At 43.3% G+C, this 18,805-nt stretch overlaps 1 protein-coding gene across 3 annotated transcripts in view; it reads left to right on the top strand.

Annotated features, from left to right (window-relative positions):
* RHBDF1 (rhomboid 5 homolog 1) overlaps positions 1–18,805 on the top strand; it is a 337,002-nt gene that overhangs the window by 281,240 nt on the left and 36,957 nt on the right. For all 3 annotated transcript variants that reach the window (XM_069210378.1, XM_069210376.1, XM_069210377.1), the window contains 4 exons: positions 5,589–5,663; positions 7,610–7,771; positions 11,608–11,711; positions 14,937–15,000. In XM_069210378.1, the coding sequence (XP_069066479.1) occupies positions 5,589–5,663; positions 7,610–7,771; positions 11,608–11,711; positions 14,937–15,000 (405 nt within the window). The remainder of the gene's footprint in view (positions 1–5,588; positions 5,664–7,609; positions 7,772–11,607; positions 11,712–14,936; positions 15,001–18,805) is intronic.

Genomic DNA, 18,805 nt, shown 5'->3' with positions numbered 1-18,805 from the left:
TCAGGTCGTTCCCTGTCATCATGGACTGTACATTTAGGATTTAAACACTCAAACGTTTAATATGCATGTCATCGCCGCTAAGGCCGTAATCTGTCTTGCTTTTATGTTATTTGTACATATCTTTCTGCTCCAAATTAATGGCCCTTAATCTATGACAAACCTTTGTAGTTCTTGTGTTAAGTGGACATTTGAGATATCATATCCACAAAACCATACTGCAACTTTCTGTGCTACTCAACAGTGTTTACATTTCCTTAATAGAGACTGCTCCAGGATATAATGAACCATTAATGCACCTCCTAGAGCACTCATATTTTTAGGTCGAGCATAGCAGTGTGGAAAGGGTTGCTTTTCCAACGTGTTGTTATCTATTGGGTTTTTAACCATCCCTGCCCATCACTATTGCTTGTTCATGGGCTTGCCCTTCAAAAATCCTTTGTTATCATTGGTAAATGCTTTACGTTTGTCCCTCATTGGGGCGGTTTGGTTACCACCTTGGACATCGAACCTGTTACTTGGCTAATTCCACTTTTGCTGATACGTCTGAATGCGAGCGAACTTCTTTTTCCTTTTGTGTGTCTCCTTCACACTCATGCTGTGGTGCTTTGAATCGGCTTGCTTATGTGAAACTGTTTTACTTTCCATTTTCAATTTATGTGTCAAGAAAAGTCCGGGTAGAAGTTTACAACACTAATAGTTCTAACTCTAGCAAATGCGAGACCCGTTGCATAGCAAATGCTTGTTTTTATAGTGGTGGTGGTTTACTTTAAAGAGCACTGAGTCGACGACTAGCTGAATAGCACTCCACTTGATACGTTTTGTTAATATGATAAATTTATGGCGACATCATTTAATATCTACGGAGTGATTTCTCCATTTAATACATAATAATGCTGCTTGCTAATTGGGGGTACACACCCAGAGATCATCCCCTTACTTATTAGAGTGCCTCTAATTCCAATTGTAGCTCCTTTACCTTTCTGGTGGCAAATATATACAGAAACTACAATTAACAACACCAGTGGCTATCGAGGTCTGGAACAGGGCTGAGAGATGCTTGGCGTGGGTGGGGAGACATACCAGGGAGACACCAGTGTGGCTGGGGACGTGACTTAAAGAGACTGAGAAACTGAAAGGTTTCAGAGTTTGGGATCTCATTGGGATTTCAAGATGAGGGGATCTTCTTGAGAATGGGGGCTTAGTTCCTTTTGGCTCACCAAAGAGGGACTATCACCTCTCAACTACACAACATTACAAATGTTTACATTTGAAGCATGCATGGCGAGCTGACGGGATTGACTCAATGGGCGTTCTAGAATATGCCCCACTAGAAGGGAGGTTGCTACAGGGGAACTGTTAGAGAAGGCGGTCTCCTACATTTACAAGACCATAAACAACAACATACCTGACAGTCTGCAAAAACTAACGGAAAAGTGTAACAGAGCAGTGGGAGAGCTAGATAGTAGGGACTGGGAGGCAGCCCTCATGCACCCGAGAGAGGTGGTAATGAATTCACAACTGTGCCTTGTACAGTTCAAGTTCCTACATAGAGTCTATTATGACTGCTCTATACTCCACAGATTTGGGAGGGCTGAAACTCCGAACTGCTTAAGATGTGGGGAGACTAAGGACTCCTTTCACACACTCTGGTTGTGCTCTCCCATTCTTTTGTATGGGGCTGACATATTGGCCGAGCTAGGTAAGGCCCTGAAATCACCCCTACAGGTAGATCCCAAATAGGTACTCCTTGGCATCCCCATAGACGTGGATCTCCCGAGAGCCCAGCTTCTCTTTTGTAACCTAGGACTAGTGGTAGCAAAACGTGATGTCGCCAAACATTGGGGGTTGCCTGAACTACCCGCCCTGCACAGGAAGTAGCATATAAAGCCAGAGGTAGTCCCAATAAATATGCTAAAATTTGGGGTCCCTGGCTAAATAGTATGGAATAGCTATGATTGATGAAGAAGCTGTATCCTCACCGGAATGATGTATCTGTCTTCTACGGAAGTTTTAAGAAAGATGGTCTGTGAAATGATGTGTGTTGCACTGCCTGATGACCGGATCAGATATATCATGCTATTGCAGATGCCTGATGAGGAATTGCCATTGCCTGTATACTGTTGTTTTGGTCGCACATCTGTGCGCCCATTGTTTATTTGTCACAAAAACTATTTTTTTATTTTATTTTGAAATAATCTTGAATGCCTATTTATCGTAAGCATGTACACTGCTTTGTCTGATATTATTACACTATTCTAAATGAATGTTCAATGCACTACACTAAATGAACGTCTTACATCAAGAAAGAAAAGTGTTAAGAAAGATAAACCAAGACTATGTGGGAACAAGGACATATGGGGCCAGATGTATCATCACAGCCCTTTGCGATTCAGAAATAGCTATTTCTTAAAAATCGCAAATGCTATTACCGAATCGCAAATTGCGATACCGGCCCCATTCGCAGCTATAGGCCTGTTGGCCCATATCTGCGATTTTTTTGCATTTCCAAATATGTGATTTCTGAACCAGAAATCACAATTTTGGAAATGCAAAACCCCAGGGTGCTGGGGGACTAAGGCCCCCTCTGCTGCACCCCAAAAATTTTTGGGGGGACATGTAAGGTGCACACTTGCCAAAAGTGCATGTGTGCTTTACATGTACAATTTAAAAATGCATTTTAAATGCATTTTTAAAATTTGCACATGGTTACCCCCAAGTTCAACTTGGAAGTAATTAGCGATTCCTAAATGCCAAAATCGCATTTAGAATGGCTTCATACATGGGCTAAGAAATCACAAATTAGGAATCCTTATTTGCAATTTCTAATTTAGAGAGTCGCAATTTGCCACTCTCTAAACAGGGTCGCAATTTTAAGGAATCGCTATTTTAGCGATTCCTTAAAATTGCGTTCAGAATTTATTTCATACATTCTGAACTGGCATTTTACATTCGCAAACGGGCATTCGCACCGTTTGCGAATGCAAAATGCTTTCATACATCTGGCCCATGGTATGCTAATCATTAAGAGTGTACCATATGATGTAGCTTCACTCTACAGAGATGCGTAACAAATAGTTGTTTCACCACCTTTCACTATTCCATCAGGACTGTATTAACTGGTATAGATCAGTGAAGAAAAGAAAATAACAAAATAGTCAAAATTTGCTTTATCCTATCGATTTCAGCACTCCATAACATTCTTTTTCTAACCATGTAAGGGAGTTCACCATCGGTAGAAAAAAATATTGGCCTACTGTTAGGAAACATTACAGGATGAAAACAATGATTGGTACATCGCTGTAGCAATGGACTTAAAGACACTCATAGACACAATATCAAATTAAGATCTGAAAATACTCATATATAAGCATTATGACAGTGTAGTATTTCCTCTTGATTGATTGGTCAGTGGTGTCTTGTACATAAAGGACTCATCAGATGTTTGACTCAGTGTAATTTCTAAATTGCCTTTCAAAAGATTAATACAACCTCAGTGCCACCATATAATACACAAACGAGCTGTCTGATGCACAGAGGATTTGTAGTAAGTAGCCTATGGGTGTAATGGATTGTTCTGTTTGCTGGTCCATAAATTTCCTGCGCCTCTCGCTTTAAGCGTTCCACAGCACTTCCTAACTAAATCAAAGCACACTGACATAATAAAAAAAATTATTGCTGCAGTTACAAACGTTCTGCAGTAACACACCAATGGCAGATTGTACAGGTCGTACTCTATACAAATATCAATAGTATAACATGTTATAGTGTAGGTGACATAAATGCTAGTGCAGTTACTAAAATTTTCAGTGGACTATCTTCTCATCTGCATTCAAAAGTTAGATTTAGTGCAGAGGTTCTGTCAACATTTGGCAGCTTCTACATGCATAAAACCCCTTGGGCCATCTTAATAGGCGTCCTGACCTTAAACTTGTATCTAGAAAACAAGTGGTCAGTCTTTAAGTTAGGTAGTTTTTAAAGTGCAATAGATTAATTATTTTGTGGCACCTGAGATCCACGTCTAATCATAGCAGAAGCCATTGTTTCTTAATATCTACTTGTTTATGTTGCCTGCTATATGAAATGTTAACTAATTATATTGCAGATTTTTTTCCACTACACTCTGGTACTTAGACATGACATTGTTTCAGTGAGACTGTAATGTTGGAATTTTCAATGAACCTGTTGCAGCCAAGTTAATGCTATTTAATCAGTGTTCATTTTAATGTATTACTTAAAAGTTCTTCATATAGTATACAATTAACCAAACTTCAGGTATAGACCACACGAACAATGGAAACTGTCTTGGTAGGCATGTTTTATTATATATATTCCCTATGTCCTCTCCAATAAAAACAATTTAAGATGTACATGAACTATGGAAAGGGCTCCCAGTAAATCAAATCAGAGCACCAAATGGTAAACATAATAGGTCTGTGTAATTCCGAAGTCAGATGATGCTCCCAAAAAACAAAAAGAAAGCCGCCAGAAAATGAACTAGGCAAGATAATAAGGCCATGGCACTTACCTGAAGATAGTATTTGCCAAAGAAAACAAGTTTGTCTTTCAAAAATAATTATATGTAGAAACACAGATTGCAATTAGGCTTATTTCTCATTCAGGAAAATCATGGCTTCCAAAGGACTACACGTTGATTTTAAGTACCCAGGAATTGGATGTCGATGGTGGCCACATGGTAAAGAACATGTGAGGGAATTGCCTGATTTCTTTTTCTAAGCACACTGTCTGTGCTTAAGAACTTAATGAACTAGCATTTGGTGATATAAAATAACAGACAAAGATGGACAGGTTTTTGCTAAGAAATCTAACATTTTTAACAATGGCTGGCCAAGAGTGTTTGTAGGGGAATTGTGAGTATTTGGTGCCAGGTAAAGAGTTCCCACTGTAGAAAACAAACTTGCAAGCCAAAACCACAAAGCATCACTATTAATCAAACCAGTCACACCATGTTCTCACCATTTGATTATTTATTTCTAAAATCTAATTCATTGAGTCACTGTGCAATAATTTGCGATGTTGTTCATCTGATAACTGTTTCTATGCCTCATTCATACAGGTGTGTCATTCAGTAAACAGTAACCTTATCTTTGCCTGGGGTTTTATTGTTCAACCCAATTTCGCCACTTAAAATTTCATTAGGCAGCCTCTGTTGTTCAGAAAGACCTCGTACACATGGACATTTCATTAAATTGATAACAGAAATACTTCTTTACATTTATATATCATGACCTCAGCATTTGAGCATCCCCATTTTTGGATGCCAAAAATTAACTTGTCTAAATTTACTAAACGAGTTTATGTCCCAAAATGGATCATACACCTTCTGAAAGAAGCAGTCCTTAATCCCGAGTTTCATTAAACCAACGTTTCTTCTTTGGCCAACCTTGTGCCATTATTCTGGTATTTGAGTGAGTGAGACTTTTAATCCTAAAGTGATCGGTATCAGGTTTGCTTGAAAGCAAATAGCTGGACTCTGGAAGGATAGTGCCAGTTTTATTTAACTGTTTGAAAAGTTAGTGGTGCAATCGTACTTATAGAATCCAGTAAAAAGGTATTTTTTTCTCTTTAAGGTCCTCAGAAACCGAGGTGTGTACGAAAGTGTGAAATACGTGCAACAAGAAAACTTTTGGATTGGACCCAGTTCTGTAAGTCATATATTTTCATTTCTTTTAAATAAGTAGTGGCTGGCTGGATTTTGTTTTTAAAAATGACTAATTTGTATTTTGTACAAATGCTTATTGACATCATAGCATTCAGTGGAAAACAGCATGCATATTTCAGTTCTTAACGATACATAATTGCAGTTCATTTGAAAAGGTCATGCATTTGGGTTAAGTATATGAGTATATTGTTGTACAGCATTGTGTTAATGTAGCAAATCTTCTGTTTGGTGAGCGAGGTATTAAATACTATTTTTAATATTGATTTTTCCTGAAAACAGTTAAAGAAATAATTCAGATGGAAGCTGTAAATTCTGAAACCATCTTGGAAGTCATGTAAACTTCTTCGCATACTTTTTAAATTTTCAGAATATTTCAGGAGGATGTACTTACCTGGACTTATACATTAGTGTCATTTTGCTTTTCCGAGCATGTTCTACTCCATCATGACTGTCATTAGGCTGGATCAGGAAAACCACTTACACATTTAGGCCCATATTTATGAAAAAGTGGTGCATCAGAGCTGATTCGCCACTTTTTCTGCACCCCCCTACCGGCACCTAATGACACCATGGTTGTGCCGTATTTATAACACAGTGCGCCATGACGGTCATTAGTACAATAGCGTCATTATTTTTTATGCTGTTGTGGCGCTTTGCTACACTAGCATCAAACATGTTGGCGCTTGTGTAGCATAGTGCTAGGAGATATGGGTGCATCATTTTGACGCCTGCTCTGAGCGGGCGCTAAAAATGATGCCAAAAATGGTGCAGTGAAATCTGTTAAATTTCACTGCACCATTTTTGCGTGCCTCCTAGAACTGGAACGCCCCCCTTGCATACATTATGCCTGGCGCAGGCATAAAATGGCGCGGTGGGTTATAAAGTGGTGCCATGCATGCTTTGTGCCACTTTGTAAATATGGCATGGGGAAAAGGCCACCTTAGCGCCAACTTAGCATAAAAAAAATAACGCTAAGACAGCGCAAAGGACTCTTAAATATGCCCCTTATTCTGAATCAACTGAAGTGAGGAGGAGCCTTGATATCTCTTGATATTCCATCAGTTATACTGAAACGAATGCTGCCTGACTAGGATAATTCCTAACTTCCACTAAAAAACATGAGTGAAAATGAGGTTAAGGTTATTATGCTATGTTAATGAATGTGAAGCCTAAAGCCCACACATAAATGTATACTTGACAACACATATAACAAAACCAATGGTATTATTGCAGGCATCAATGATGATAATCTAAATGCCACCGCTAACACCATCGTCGGTCACATCACTGGTGACATTGGCTTACCATATGTGAACATTGTATCCCACATATCATCTTATTGGTTCTCAAATCCGTACTTACAAAATGTTCTTGGTACACTTACTAATGTATTGGACTCACTGGGTTACATATAACCTCTTGACAAGATTCTTAGTCTAGTTACAAAATGCAGCTACAGATGTTTCCCATTTCTTACCATCTGCCATACCTCCTTAGCTTCATCTGCATCCTTCTGTCTCAACCTCTTTGCCACTTCACTCAGAGAACTTGAAGGTGCTAGCATCCTGTCTAACTTCAACAAAACTCAGATATACATTTCTGATTCTTAGAATGTTATCACCTGCTTTGCTGCTCAGTGAGATGCCCCTAGAATGCTTCACATGCCAGATACTTCCAAAGATTGAAATGGCAAGGTCCAATTGGTTTTACCAAGTATTTTCTTACTTCCCTTCCTTTCATTTCCTCTTCAAATGCCAGTATCTGTTGGCAGAAACTCTGATGGTATGGCCAGGCAACACATAATAACTCAGTCATTTTTGTTTACATTTTATTTTACAGTAGGTATAGCTAGGCAAGTGAGGCAGTAATTACCAGTAACCTTCACATGTGCACCTTTACTTAACCTTAATGAATGTATTGTTTTTACAGGAAGCACTGATCCACCTTGGCGCAAAATTTTCACCCTGTATGAGGCAAGATCAGCAGGTTCATAACTTCATTATTGCTGCAAGAGGAAAGGAGAGGCAGTCTGCCTGTTGTGTGAGGAACGACAAGTCAGGCTGTTTGCAGACCTCGGAGGAAGAATGTTCAGTAAGTCGTTTATCAGCTGCAGAGTATGATTATTTCGAATATTATTTATTTCAAAAATATGACATTTTCTAGAAATTTACTATGTAGGCTGGTGTTTCTGTGTTCAATAAGTGTATTGCCTCGTGGGTAAGTAGGTTTATTTTTTATATGTAGGTAATTAAAACCATTACACATTTGCAGTAGAAAGACAAAGCACATTTGTTAGGCGGTGCAAGAACTCAGGATGTGGTAAAAACAAACAGATATTAGCAGACAAATTCAAAAGGTTAGAAGAGTTCAAGGGATAATACGTTCGATCAGAAACACACAATTAATTAAAAACAGTGCAATTGCCAAAGTCCAAAAATAAACAGATAGCAACAATTCGATTTTTTTTGTCATTTTAAGGCGCAGGCTGATTAATACCTGCCTTTTGCAAAGTGCAAGTACTTAACAATAGTAGCTGTTTAGTTGTTAAAATAAAAAGTATTGGCAGCAGTAAAATAACAAGATTTTAAAACTGGTTAATGATCAGCGCACTGTAGCCGCTCCTTTGCATTAACAAAAAATAGCACAACATCGGCGCTAGAAAGAGCAGTTGACATTATAAAGCATCAAGTTTATGAGATTCGTAAAAGTCAGATCCTGCCAGAGGGCGTCGCATCTGGTGCAGGTACTAAACATAGGCGGTGCAATAGAGTAGAACCAGCTCCACATGGGGCATGATGAACAGGGTTGCAGGCAGGTATTCTTTAGCCAGCTTGCACCAAAGGGGGAGGACTGTCATACATCGTGTCCTTATGGTTGTCCAAGTGATATTACTTGTGTTTAGGACTTCTCCACTCCCTACAGGTATTTCACCATTTGCACAATTGTTCTTGGATCAGCTGTGTCAAGACAAGCCAGAACGGCCTGCCTACAGGACATTGTCCCAAGCTGGTTCCAGGTGGGGCGTAGCCATTTTCGTTGTATATCAGAATTGGAGCTTAGAGGCAGATAATGTGCAGCAGATCTTCAGTTGGAGAGCTGCATAATCGGCACGTCTTTGCCCGGCTGTCCTTTGCCAGGGCCTGCCATGCAAAAGGGATGGCAGGATCCCTAGACAACAAGTGAGGTATCTGCTCGTGACCCTGAAATTTAGCGCTGTTCCAAGATATTCCTGCGATCTTAAAACTTTTTTGCTGTTTAGTATGACCCAGGCATGTGCGTGGTGCTCTAAGGTAGATCTGTCATCCAGTGAGAAGATTATTTTCATTGTTTTTGGGGACAGCTTTTTGAAAACTTCATGAGTTGCAGCAGCGTGCCACAGTTCTGCTAGCCCAAACCGAGATATTGCTTCTTCGAGACAAACCCTTGCATGTGAACATGGCCTTTTCATGATCTGTTCCCATATGCAGTAGTTTAATAAGTGTATACTGTGGCAATTTTGGGCTTGTGGCAAAAGAGACCGAATGCTGTTTGCCTTGCAAGCGACCGTTTTACAAGCCCAAACTCTAACCTAATTTGGGCTGGTGATGTACAGCCGGGGTAGCTGGGAAATGTGCCAATAGATGCGTGTTACTACTGTGTCCAGTGTAGGTGAGTCCCGCCCCCAGAGGACCTCTGATCCCTATGCCAGGATGGGAGCGACTTGTGCTCTGGCGATTTCCAAAATGGGACTAAAGGAGTGTCCCTTCAGGTTCTTAAACACTGCAGAGAGCCCAGCCGCAAGGGCGATTCCCTTGTGGGTTTGAAACAACCACTGTTGTCGAATAGAATGCCGTCGAAAAGAAAGGTTGAATAGACCTTTGTCTCCTCAACAATGTTTCCATCAAGGTGCCAATTGGCTGACCGTTTGTGGCTATTTCTTGCTAGGATCATCATCTTATTTTTTTTACTGTTTATTTTCAGGCCGTTGGCCAGAGAGTACTCCTGCATCGCTCCTAGAAGATGAACCATGCCAACCCTGGTGCAACTAAGTAGCACCAGGGTGTCAGCATGAAGGAAACTGGACAGATGTGCTGAGCCTACTTTTGGTGGATGCAGATTAACTCAGAGCAGGGTTGCATGAAGGTCTGCCAGCATTAACTTGAATTGTAGCAGTGCTAAGACGCGCCCCTGCTTAAGGCTTCTTGCCATCGAAATGTGCCCTGGAAAGGTTGGCTCCATTGCCTAGTTTGATTTTGACCTATGTGTGGGACTTCAAATTTTCGATCGCTATCAAAAGGAGTGTAGGGACGCCCCAACCATGTAGCTTTTCCAATAGCCTCTTTTGGTTAACACAATCAAAGGCTGCTTTGTAGTCAGTGTAACACAGGTAGAGTGGCGGCCTCTTTGTTATGGAGGAATCAGAGGTAAGTGCCAGGGCCAGCAGGTTTGTAGTTGGTTTAGTGGGATAATATTATTCTTGATTGCCCATTTGTTGAGATGATCAAATAAAATACCTATGGAATATTTCGCCTCGTTGTTAATAATGGCGATCAGGCTGTAATTCGCTGGAACAAGTTTATCTCCTCCTTTAAAGATGGGTGCAGTTATGGAGCCTCTCCAGGAGACATGAATCGTTTCCCCTAACAAGGTGTTGTTAAAAAGAGGGGTCACGGCTTCAGCCCAGATTGTCGAGTTCATCTTGTAAATGGCCTGAGGAATTCTGTTTGGGCCTGGCGCACCGGAAATACGCCCCTTTGCTATCTGTCTAAGTATCTCTTTGGCACTGATGTAAAGAGTGCCAGGGTAGTTCGTCGATTAATCCAGAATTGCCTCATAGAATTCAAGGATTTTTCCTAGAAAGCTATGACTTTTGCGGAGTCACAGGAATACTCGTGAGTGTTATCTGTTTAGCACTCAGAAATGTACAAGTTTACATTACCACATGAAGAAATGATATATCGAAGTACACTTGCACGGTTTACATTTTCTATTTGGTTCTTACGGGAAAAACATTAGCCCCATTGGGAAACTGCCTCCCCTTCATCCCCATTAATTATGGGGAGGGGCCTAACCTCCCCATTGTCATCCTCAGGTACATTGCCAAGCATATGTACGGTGCATCGTACATTTCAAACTTGTATGCATGCCCACAGATCTGCTGCTTCCCATTTGCCAATTTGCCAACCTTTGCGGGTGTAACCGCACTTCATTGCTAACAAACCATCCCTGTGAGATTTGCTCTAACAGAAATTGCACCTTGCTGGCACCAGTTCTGTACGAACAACTTCTGTATAAGAGGATAAAATCCCAGTACATATGGGACTTGGCCAAACCATTCTGTAGCTCGACCATCATGAACCAACTTTCCTTCCCAGCTCATTCCAATCTGACTGTTTCACTCATTTCAGAAACATTTAGCTGTAACTTTCATGGATGTAAAAAACGTGATGCTGGTAGTTTGATCCTTTTCACTGATTAATATTGTCCTTCATTATCTCAGCTTGGCCTCCCCATAAATATATTTACCAAAACCTAAAGGTTAGAGACTGAAAATCTGCCAGATTAGATCATGTAGAGGAGCCGCAGCATTCACTGGGGGCACCAGCAGGTGCATTGCCTCATGTAAAGTGGTCAGTATTTCTCCTGGGGAGAGAAATACTCACATGGTGGAGTCAGATGTCCATTAAGGGGAACATCATAAAAAGTAAAAATATGCCTTTACCTTTAGATAATCTGATTTGTTTACAGTTAGATTATTAAAATTGTTTACATAATCAGATGTCTGTGGGATTATCGAATGCGTTTATTGCTTGTATTTTGTTGCCATTGGCAACTGCAGCAAGGATTTAGGGCAGGAGGCGTTAACGAATATTATGTAAAAGAACATATTTTTTGTGTCCTGTGCCACCATTGGGTATTTTCATAACTCACTGTGTCTTTGTTTTTAGTCAACTCTTGCCGTGTGGGTGAAGTGGCCATACCATGACAGTACACCACTGTTTTCAAACAGAAGCAAAAGGCAATTTGGATCCGTTTGTCACCAAGACCCAAGGTATGTTGCCTTCCAAAAAGAAATGCACTGCCAATGCTTATTGTGTGGCAATCAGAAGTAGTGGCAGGAGGCTGCTCCTCCTGGATCCTAGTGCTTGGACCTAGATACTCCTTCCATTGAGAGTTGAGAGCTCAGGAAAACCATATGCTGAATGGTATAAACGTTTCTTTACTGCTGAATTGATGCTTCGCCAGCCTTCATTTGAATGCTGGCGTCTGTTCTCCATCTGTCTGCCCCATTCTCTCATGAGGCATGACATTCAGTAGTCTTATTTCCTTCTTTTGCCCTTTGCAACCCATTTGTATGATGAAGCAATCTTGGGAGCAGTGTGCTCTACATATGATGAATGCACTATAATGTAATGTACTTCCACAATATTTTTATTTCTTGACTGCCTCCCAGGATGCACCACATAAAAGGGCATATTTACTAGAAAGTGGTGCATCATATTTATGATATGGCGCGCCATGGCGGTCGTTAGGCCAATAGCGTCAGAATTTTTTACGCTAATGTGGCGCTTTGCTGCACTAGCGTCAAATATGTTGACCCTAGTGCAGAAAAGTGCAGGGAGGCCCATAGGTTACTTTGGGTGCGTCATTTCAACACCTGCTTTGAGCAGGCATTAAAAATGATGCCAAAAATGGCGCAGTGCAATCTTGTAAATTTCACTGCATCATTTTTGCAGGTCTCATAGCGCAGGAACGCCCCCTTAGATACATTATGCGTAGTACAGGCATAATGTGGTGCAAGGGGTTACAAAGTGGTGAAATGCATGCATTGCGCCACTTTGTAGATGTGGCAAAAATGCCTCCTTAATGCCACAACGGCGTAAAACAATTATGCTAATGTGACGCAAGGAGGCATTAGGGTCTGGTAAATATGCCCCATAGACTCTTATGACTTAAATATACACCTAGTCAAAGGAGGGAAGAGGTTGTGCGGTCCCAGATTTTTCAAAACTAATTCAGTCGTGCATTGTTGCCACTTTGCCAGCAGATACTTCTGCTGATATTTGTGGGGTTGTAGTTAATTGAAGCCCAAATACCTTTTAGCTCAATAGCAGGCACTTTTCCTTTTCCTTTTTTGTCAGTTCACTTTAGTCTCTGCGGCCAACCAATCCAGAATGTTTATGGAGAATGATAGCAGAAAGCCTTGGATAGGATTTATTATTCCATCCCAACTGCTCCCTGAGGATGAAGTTGACGGGGTTGTAATGGAGAGAGGCTGTGAGCAGTGATTCATTGGATGGTGTGAAAATCTATAAGTTTTTCTTGATTTGTTTAGGGTGCCCCCTATTTAATCAAAACAGGGAACTTGATCACCTTGAGCCGTAGATGAGGAATGTATCTTTCCTTATCTCTTAATATTATCCACCTCTCCGTTTTCTTGTTCATCCAGTTACTGGTTGTGTTGTACCAAAAGCGCAATAGCGGTTTAGCTCATGAGACCACATGGTGCCTACTACTGTACAACTACTTGCAGGTGCTGTATCCACTAGGAGATGTTTCACAATTAAATTGATGGTCGTGATTTGCTAAGGGTCCACATGTGGTAGTTTAGTAAAAGGACCGATTCTTTACAGTGTGCGGTGGAGTCCATGCTGCCCTGCCTTTTATTTTTGTTGATTAGATGCACACATGGTTGAGGTAAAATGTAAATTATCATTAATTTAGATTTCCAATTTGAAGTAGCATCTGCATTGGTCTTTCATAAAATCTGATATCCAGACTACAAAGAGTGCAGAATCCCGAGCACAGAACCTGTCTGCACTTAAACAAACTAGATCATATCAAGCCAGTTTTGATAGCTGTTCACTGGCTCTACACTGGCTCCTTGTGGAATCCAGAATCAAAGTTAAAACTCACGACATTGTGCACAAAAGGTACTGAGCCAAAATCTGTGATATATTCAAAATCCGGCCGCACAGTACACCCTGCCCAGAAAATTACATTCAGCTGCATCACATTTTATCCAAAAACATTATTCAGAAAGATAGCACAATATACCCTAGCCAGACATTCACAGTCAGCTGCCAAAGGCCCACAACTCTGAAACAGTATCACTCTACAGCTCCATTTCGTACTCACTTACCTTCAATTAAAGACATTTCTGAAAAATGAGTCTTCGAGTATAGCCTTCCATTGGATAATGCCTGCTACGGATAAAGTGAATGAACAGTGGTAGATACACGAGAAGTTTAAACATAAGGCTGGGCTCTCTGCACCTTTGCTATTTACAACTTTCATTTTTGTTCCCAGCACTCTGAAGTTGCACAGTTGATGAGTGCTGCTATATAAAATCTACACATAAAAAAGCAGTGTGCATATCTATGTAACGTTATTGAATGACATAAAATGTATGTCTTTATGCTCGTGGAGAATATACGACAATTGGAAACATTTAACTAATGCTGTAAGTTAAGAGCATGGATTGCCCTTGTTACCTGAGGTCAGTGGATGCTTAAAGTGGAAACCCAGTAGGTGCTAGTGCTACTGGATTTACAAACATTCTAGTTTCGTATTCAGTTTTCTGCTCTGCTGGCAAATAAATGACGTTTCAAGGTACAGGTACGAAATGAGGACTAGTAAAACTGTCCTCCTGTGCTGGTTGAAGTTTTACATGTGTTCAGGCCTTTTTGGTGTTACGATGCTGTGCTTTGTGTCTCTTTTTATTTCAGGCATCCCTCTGCATGCATAAATAATTCAAAACTGATTAATCCGTCTCTTATCACTAAGATTCCTTAATAAAAGAACTGTGAAAAAGTTAAACAGGAAGAAAGACAGTCATTGTTTCCAACTATGGCAATCCTAGCATTCATTCACTTCATCATGATTGTTTCATACAAAAAAAAACCAAGAAGTTACAGAAGCCATCATGATGGCAGCTTTATCGTTAGAGTGCCTACATTTAATAGGGATTGACTCTTTCAGTCAAAGAATAGAAATGCTAGTTGCCCATACCCTTGAAGTGAGCATGTGCATGTTGGAACATGTGCTAGGACGAGTATCTTAGAGCAGTTAACTTCAGGAGTTTGTAATACATCTTTTTTTCCAACGCTCTACCTCAGTTACATCCCTCTAAACAGTACGCTACACCACTTCTGTTACACCCATCAAAATAATGTATTCAGATCTAAAAATTAAAAAAAATGTGAACACTTTAAAAAACGTTATCATCTTATAAAAAGATATAGTAAGCCACAAAATCTTTCGTTATCTCTTTCAGATTCTGTGATGAGCCTGCCTCAAATGCCCTCCATGAGTGGCCTGATGACATCACAAAGTGGCCGGTAAGTTGATATGTAAAAGTTATCATTAAAATATTATAGTAAATAGTTTCATAGTAGATCATTTTCTAGTTTCACTTCGAAACAAGGCTTTTTTATCGAAATAATACAGAGTATGACAATGAAGTAAAATATCAACAAATTAATCTGATAGGGACTTCTAGTTGCAGATTCTTTACCTTAGAATTTCCCCCAGGTGTCAGACTGGATCCGGAGATTTTTCTTCGAGCAATACTCTTGCGCATCAGTAGGTGATGTTGGTCGACTCCGCGGGCGTCATTGGCCTCATAGTCGCCGTGATGACGTCGGGAGTAGTATATAGACGCCGCCCTCTCGCAGTGACATCAGTTCTTTTCTTTCTGTGCCACGCACCGATCCATAGAAGAGCTACCCTGGTCTCTTTTTGACCGACTTCGACCATTTTGTTGAGTTTTTGTGAGAACTTTGGTGCATCGAAGATGTCCCCGAAGACTGGTTTCAAGGCGTGCGAGGACTGTCATCGTACGATGTCTGTGACGGATCCTCATCGAGTTTGTCTGTGGTGTCTCGAGCACAACCACGACCCGAAGTCGTGCTCTGAGTGCCGGGCCATGCACCCAAAGGCTTTGAGGGAGCGGTCCCTAAAGCTAATGGCGGCCTAGCACTCGACTCCGCGTAGGTCTCGATAGAGAGGAAGGTCTCGAGACCGGTTGCGGATCCATCACCACTCGTCTTCTTCCAAATCCTCGGGTCAAGGTTAGAAGAAGAAGAAGTCGAAGAGATCCCATCGCTCTCCGACTTCGCCCCCTCGAGCGGCCGTCGCGATGTGGGAGGAGCATCCACGCACAAGGCCTCCGTCCTCGGAGCCTGCGCCTGGGTCAGCTCCGCGCTTCCCTGAGTTTCTCGGAGCTGGAGCGACCCCCGCCCAGCTTAAAGAGTTTTATAAGGCCGTGCGCCTAATCTTTGGGTGGTCCAACCCCAATACGGCACGTTCAGACCCAAAGGGTTCGGATGAGGGGCCTTCGGGTTCCTCGCCGGCGGCTTCGGCTCCAGCCACTGAGGTCACCTCCGGATCCGCATGCGGATCCGCACCCCCGCCGGTCGCACCCTTGAGACCTTCCCCAACGCCGGGTCGATTGTCGACGCTCCCATTGTCGTTAGTTGCCACTATCGACGTCGACCCGATTCTTATCCCCGACGACTCGGAGTCGGAGTGCCGTCGGCTGACGCCACCTTTGACTTCGATGGGGCCCATTCGCCCCAGGTCGGATTCAGACCCTTTTCATATGGGTACGAATATGGGGAGAAATTGGAGGGGTCCCTGGACCCTTATGAATACCCGGATGACCCTTCTATGGACTGGGCTCAGGAACTGGGCGACGCCAGTGGTCTGGATACATCTCCTGACGCTTGCATGCTGTCTCCTCCTACCGTGGCTGCGGCAGAGAGAGCGACTTATCGTATGGTGGTCAGTAGGGCAGCTGAGGTCCTTGGCCTTGAGCTTCCCACTGTTGAGGTCAGGTCTAATCCCCTGACGGAGGTGCTTCAGCCTGGGGCTTCTACTTCAGAACCCCTTTTGCCGTTTAATGAAGCCCTCACCGATGTCCTTTTTGGTACCTGGTCCAAACCCAACACAGGGGCTTCTGTGCATAGGACTATTGCACGCCGCCATCAGCCCACTCCGAACGACCCTAAATTCCTGTCCCAACACCCTACGCCTGAGAGTCTTGTTATCCAGGCTTCCTCTTCTTCAGGCACATTCCCTTCCGCACCCCTGGACAGGGAATCCAAAAGGCTTGAACAGTTTGGCAAGAAGTTATTTTCTTCCACCAGCCTCCGGCTGCGGTCTGTCAACACCGCATGCCTTTTGGGCCGCTATACCCACTCTTTGTGGGATACGGTGCGCAAGTCCTGCCGCAGATACCGGAGGAGGCCTGTGCTATCATCTCCCAAGCTGTGAACGATGGGGAGGATGCCGCAAAGTTCACAATCCTTTGTGGGCTGGACACGACCGACTCTCAGGGCAGATTGGTTGCTACGACGGTGGCCTTACGGCGCCACGCCTGGTTGCGTACTTCTGGTTTTTCTGGGGATGTCGAACAGTCACTCATGGACATGCCCCTTGACGGCTCAAGTCTCTTCAGGGACAAAGCGGACTCGGCCTTGTAGAAATTCAAGGATTCCAGGGCTACGGTTCGGTCCCTTGGTCTTTCCTATGCCCCTCGCCCCCCACAATCCTCTTTTTGCCCCTTTTGTGGCCACAGAAGGGGCTCCCTGTCGAGTCCTCCACCCAGCCACCGTGCCACCCATGCTGTTCAGCCTCTGCGTGCCCTGGGATGTGGAATCCCACGTGGCCATGGGACAGGGCACCAGAGGTCTGCCCAGTCCACCTCTGCCCCCGCTGCTGCCTCCAAACCCTCGTAGTCCGTCCCCTCACTCCCGTCCAGTTGGTGGCAGGAAGGGCCATCACCTGCCCCAGTTGGAAAACATCACCACGGACAGGTGGGTTTTGCAGATAGTTCAAAAGGGCTACTACATCCCTTTCAAATCAGCTCCACCAACCATGCCTCCATCCTTCAGTCACATTCCAGAGGATCATTTGGCTCTTCTCCGCCAGGAAGTCGCAGCTCTCTTGGCCAAGGCAGCTATAGAAAAAAATCCCTGTGCCCGAAGTAGGTCATGGTTGTTATTCCCGCTACTTCCTGATACCAAAAAGGGACAAGGACTTAGACCTTCGGGACCCAAACTACTTCCTCAAGAAGGAGAAATTCAAAATGCTCACCCTGGCTCAGGTTCTGTCTGCCTTGGACCCAGGAGACTGGATGGTAGCATTGGACTTGCAGGATGCTTATTTCCACATCCCCATCCTTCCTGCCCACAGACATTATCTACGATTCGTGGTAAGTCACAAGCACTTTCAGTTTACCGTGCTCCCCTTCGGCCTTACCAGCCCCCTTCGGGTGTTCACGAAAGTGATGGCTATGGTTGCAGCTCATCTGCGCAGGTTAGGGGTCTCAGTCATCCCCTACCTACCTCAACGACTGGCTGTTGAAGGCGGGCTCGCCCCAGAAAGGCGTCTCCCACCTTCAGACTACGGCGAACCTCCTGCACACGCTGGGGTTCACTATAAACGTGCCGAAGTCACACCTGACTCCCTCTCAGACGCTCCCTTTAATCGGAGCTGTTCTGGACCCAGTGCAGTTTCGGCCTTATCCTCCCGAAAGGCGAGTCCAAGACATTAAGGCTATATTTCCGATCTTTCGGCCTCGGTCTTGGGTTCCAGTGAGACTGTCTCTGAGGCTGCAGGGCCTCATGGCCTCCTGCTAGTAACACATGCCAGATGGCATATGCGGGCTCTGCAGTGGGACCTGCGGGTATGTGTGTGTGTGATGCTGAGGGTGGTAGGGGTGTCTGTGAAAGTCATGCATGTTGTGTTTTTTGGGTGGATGTTGTTTGCACGTGTGCCAGTTTGTTTTGTGGTGCTTGTGTTTATATGTGCATCTTTTTGTGTTGATGTGGATCCATGCAGATCTGTCTGAGTGCTTTGAGTAAGTAGGGGAAGGGGGCATTTGGATTGGGAAGAGGAAAGTGGAGGGGGGACAAAAGGTGGAGGGTGACTGGCTGCCGTCAGTGTGGAGGCCAGAGCCGGAAAAGATCTCTGTTGGCCAGCCATTGCACCATGAGCCAACAGTGGGCGCAGCCGATCACAAATGGCGTCTCCATCCGGAGGTGGGCCAAGGTCTCTTTCAGCAGTGAGGAGAGCCTTGGTTAGATCTGTACGCCTCCGCAGAGAACGCGCAATGTCAGCTGTTTTGCGCATTGGAGTTTC

This window comes from Pleurodeles waltl, chromosome 10 (assembly GCF_031143425.1).
Source record: "Pleurodeles waltl isolate 20211129_DDA chromosome 10, aPleWal1.hap1.20221129, whole genome shotgun sequence".
Classification (NCBI taxonomy): Eukaryota; Metazoa; Chordata; class Amphibia; order Caudata; family Salamandridae; genus Pleurodeles; species Pleurodeles waltl.
Note: the sequence above shows the minus strand (reverse complement) of the source record. Positions and strands in the feature narration are given on the sequence as shown.